This window comes from Orycteropus afer, unplaced genomic scaffold (genome assembly GCF_000298275.1).
Source record: "Orycteropus afer afer isolate SDZICR_OR568_19922 unplaced genomic scaffold, OryAfe1.0 scaffold00854, whole genome shotgun sequence".
NCBI classification, from domain to species: domain Eukaryota; kingdom Metazoa; phylum Chordata; class Mammalia; order Tubulidentata; family Orycteropodidae; genus Orycteropus; species Orycteropus afer.
This window is the reverse complement of record NW_006922441.1, coordinates 508,390-511,583: the sequence shown is the minus strand read 5'-3', so window position 1 is coordinate 511,583 and position 3,194 is coordinate 508,390. Positions and strand designations below refer to the sequence as shown.

The 3,194-nt window shown below is 59.5% G+C and overlaps 1 protein-coding gene across 1 annotated transcript in view; it reads left to right on the top strand.

Annotated features, from left to right (window-relative positions):
* Positions 1-2,465, top strand: part of NTN5 (netrin 5) — a 6,823-nt gene extending 4,358 nt beyond the window's left edge. Inside the window, exons 2-6 of the mRNA XM_007958115.1 lie at positions 574-762; positions 1,081-1,230; positions 1,607-1,660; positions 1,969-2,049; positions 2,395-2,465. Of these exons, the coding sequence (XP_007956306.1) occupies positions 574-762; positions 1,081-1,230; positions 1,607-1,660; positions 1,969-2,049; positions 2,395-2,465 (545 nt within the window). The remainder of the gene's footprint in view (positions 1-573; positions 763-1,080; positions 1,231-1,606; positions 1,661-1,968; positions 2,050-2,394) is intronic.
* Positions 2,466-3,194: the final 729 nt, after the last annotated feature.

The following is a 3,194-nucleotide window of genomic DNA, read 5'->3' as shown; positions in this document are numbered from 1 at the left end:
TGCCTTAGGCACTACGCCACCAGAGCTCTGGAAAGATTGTTGTTGTTGTGTGCCATTTAGTCGGACCCGACTCATAGCGACCCCTCCTTGGGTTTCCGAGGCAGTATCACTATGGAAGTAGATTGCCCCATCTTCCTTCCGCTGGAAAGATTACGACCCTGGAAACCCTGTGGGGCAGTTCCACTCTGTCCTCTAGGGGCGCTGTGAGTTGGAATGGACTCCATGCAGTGGGTTGGGTTTAATCCTCAGGAAATACATACTACAGATTGCCCTTTACCGCAGACAGCAGCTCAGGAAATAACTTCACTCGCCCAAGAAACACACAGGAGAGGCAGGCTCCGGGCCCTCACAGTCTGAACCTGACTCCGCTTCTCATGCCCACTGGTTAGGACACTGCACCCACTTTAAAGATGAGAATGAAGAGGTCCTGGCCCCAGATGTACCCTGGCACCCCAGGCCAGCCCTTCTACATCACGCCCTCCCTTTGTTGCCTTTCTGAAGGCAGCTGGGGAGGGCTGGGGGGGTCGGCCAGGAGGGCCGGTCTGACGGGTCCCTGCCTACCCTCACTCCCAGGCTGCTCCTGCAACCAGCATGCCCGCCGCTGCCGCTTCAACGCTGAGCTCTTCAGGCTGTCCGGTGGCCGGAGCGGGGGTGTCTGCGAGCGGTGCCGCCACCACACAGCCGGGCGGCACTGCCACTACTGCCAGCCAGGGTTCTGGAGGGACCCCAGCCAGCCTATCACCAGCCGCAAGGCCTGCCGCAGTAAGTGTGGCCAGCCAGGTCTGAGGGGGAAATGAGGCCGGACTGGGGGCCTAGGTCTGGGGCAGGGGACTGGAGGTCTGAGGGAGGAGGGCCTAGGGGCCTGGACTACCGGCTCCGAGGGAGGAGGGGGCTGGGGTCCAGGGCTCCTGGGTCCCAGGGAGGAGGGGCTGGGGGGCCTGCATTCCTGTGGGTTTGAGGGAGGACGGGGCTGGGGAACTGGGGGCCTGGGCTCCTGGGTCTGAGGGAGGAGGGGCTGGGAATTGGGAGGGAGCATCTGGACGCAGACACCCCACACCCCCAGCTCCTCTCCTCGTGTAGCCTGCCAGTGCCACCCTATTGGGGCAACAGGTGGCATCTGCAACCAGACCAGTGGGCAGTGCTCCTGCAAGTTGGGGGTCACGGGCCTGAGGTGCAACCGCTGTGGCCCTGGCTACCAGCAGAGCCGCTCCCCCAGGATGCCCTGCCAGCGTGAGTACTGAGGGGTAGGGCCATCGGTCCTGAGTGGGGCGGGAGCAAGACATCCCTCAGGGGCTGGAGGCTGAACTCAGGGTCCTCAGGAAGGAGGGGTTTGGAATTCCAGGCTCTGCAGTCCAGGGCAGATGGGGTCCAGAATCCTGGGTCTGAGGGAGGAGGGCTGGGGGCCTGGACTCCTGGGCCTGAGCGTGGAGGGGCTGGGGCCTCGGTCTCCAGCTCCTGGGGGACGAGAGAACCGAGCGACCCTACTCTTGGGCCTGAAGGGAACAGCCGCTTTAGACCTGGCTGCCCCGATTCCTCAGGGAGGGTGGGTGAGAACTCAGGGTTTGCCCTAATGCTCCTTCATCCCCGCTCCCCCCCTCACACCCAGGTGTCCCAGAGGCAACGACAACTCTTGCCACAACCCCTGGTGCTTACAGCTCTGGTAAGATGGGCCAGGGTGCTGTGCCCTGGGCAGCAAGAGGGATGGGGGGTGGGCAGGCTGGGCTCCCATGGCGGGGCTCGGGGGTGGCCCAGTGAGCCCAGTGACAAGGCTGTGCCAGCTCTCCTTCAAGATGGTCTGCAGGTGCAGTGACCCATGTCACTTTAGTTTTGTGCATTTCTCTGTATGTAAATTATATTTCAATAAAATGTATTTTACAAATTAAAAAAAAGATGGACTGCAGGATAGGCAGGGCGGCACACTGTGGTCCAGGCCTCAGGAGCCGCTGCACACAGCCTGACCCTCCCTAGACCCTCAGTGTGGAAACTACTGCAACGTCTCGGTCACCAGGGTGCACATGGGCCTCCGGAGGTACTGCCAGCAGGACTACGGTGAGTGCTGGGGATGGAAGCCAGAGGCTGGAGATGCCCCGTGGAAAACTGCCTCCCAGCCAGCCCCTACTCTTCCATTCCTCATCTTCAGTGGCAAGGGGTATTGGATTCTAAAGGGTGCTCCTGACCTAGGGCTGAGGGGACAGATGGGGGGCAGTGGGGAGGGGGTGTTGGCTACCTTCCTGTGTCTTCTCTTCACCCGTGTTCTTGGGCTCACAGAGCTTCACTCCCCTTCAGCCTGACACGTGTGATGGACCAGGGTGGCCCCCTGAGGATGAAAGAAGGGGAACTGGTTGAACAGAGTGGGTCCTGCCAATCTGTAAGACCCTGTGTGCCTCCCTTCAGGGTCCCACCCTCACAGAGACTCAACCCCTAATTCCCCAATCCCTCAGTCCACTCCCCCACTGACCCAGTGACCCCGGGAACTCTGACCTCAGTAGCAGCTCCCTCACACCCCCAAGAGACCCACACAGCCCACAAATCTAAGAGACCAGCCCTAGCCATTTCCATAGTCTAGGTACCCAGACTCATTCCCCCCTAGCAACATCATCTGGCCACTTATGCCCTCAGCCTTCGAAGGAGGAGACTTTTCCTTCTACTCCCCACCAGGATTGACTCACTCTCCTAAGCAGACCCTGGCCGCCTCCACCACCTGGTTTCACTCTCTCTAACCACTGCCATCCAGGCAATTCTGACTCACAGCGCCCCTAAGGACAGAGTGGAACTGCCCACAGGGTCTCTGAGGCTGTCAATCTTCACAGAAGCAAAGCCCAAACCACACCCACTGCCATGGAGTCCATTCTGACCCACAGCGCCCCTAGAGGACAAAGTGGAACTGCCCCACAGGGTCTCCAAGGCTGTCAGTCTTTATGGGAGCAAAGCCCAAACCAAACGCGTTGCCATGGAGTCAATTCAGGCTCACAGCGCCCCTAGAGGACAAAGTTGAACTGCACCCCAGGGTTTCCAAGGGTGTTAGTATTTAGGGAAGCCACTGCCTCATCTTTCTCCCACAAAGCACGAGTGGGTTCAAACTGAAGACCTTTCATTAGCAACCAAATGCTTTAACCACTGCACCACCAGAGCTCCTCCTCACTCCCCAAGATACCACCTTTTCTGAATTATGTGACCTTAACCCTCAGGTTCCT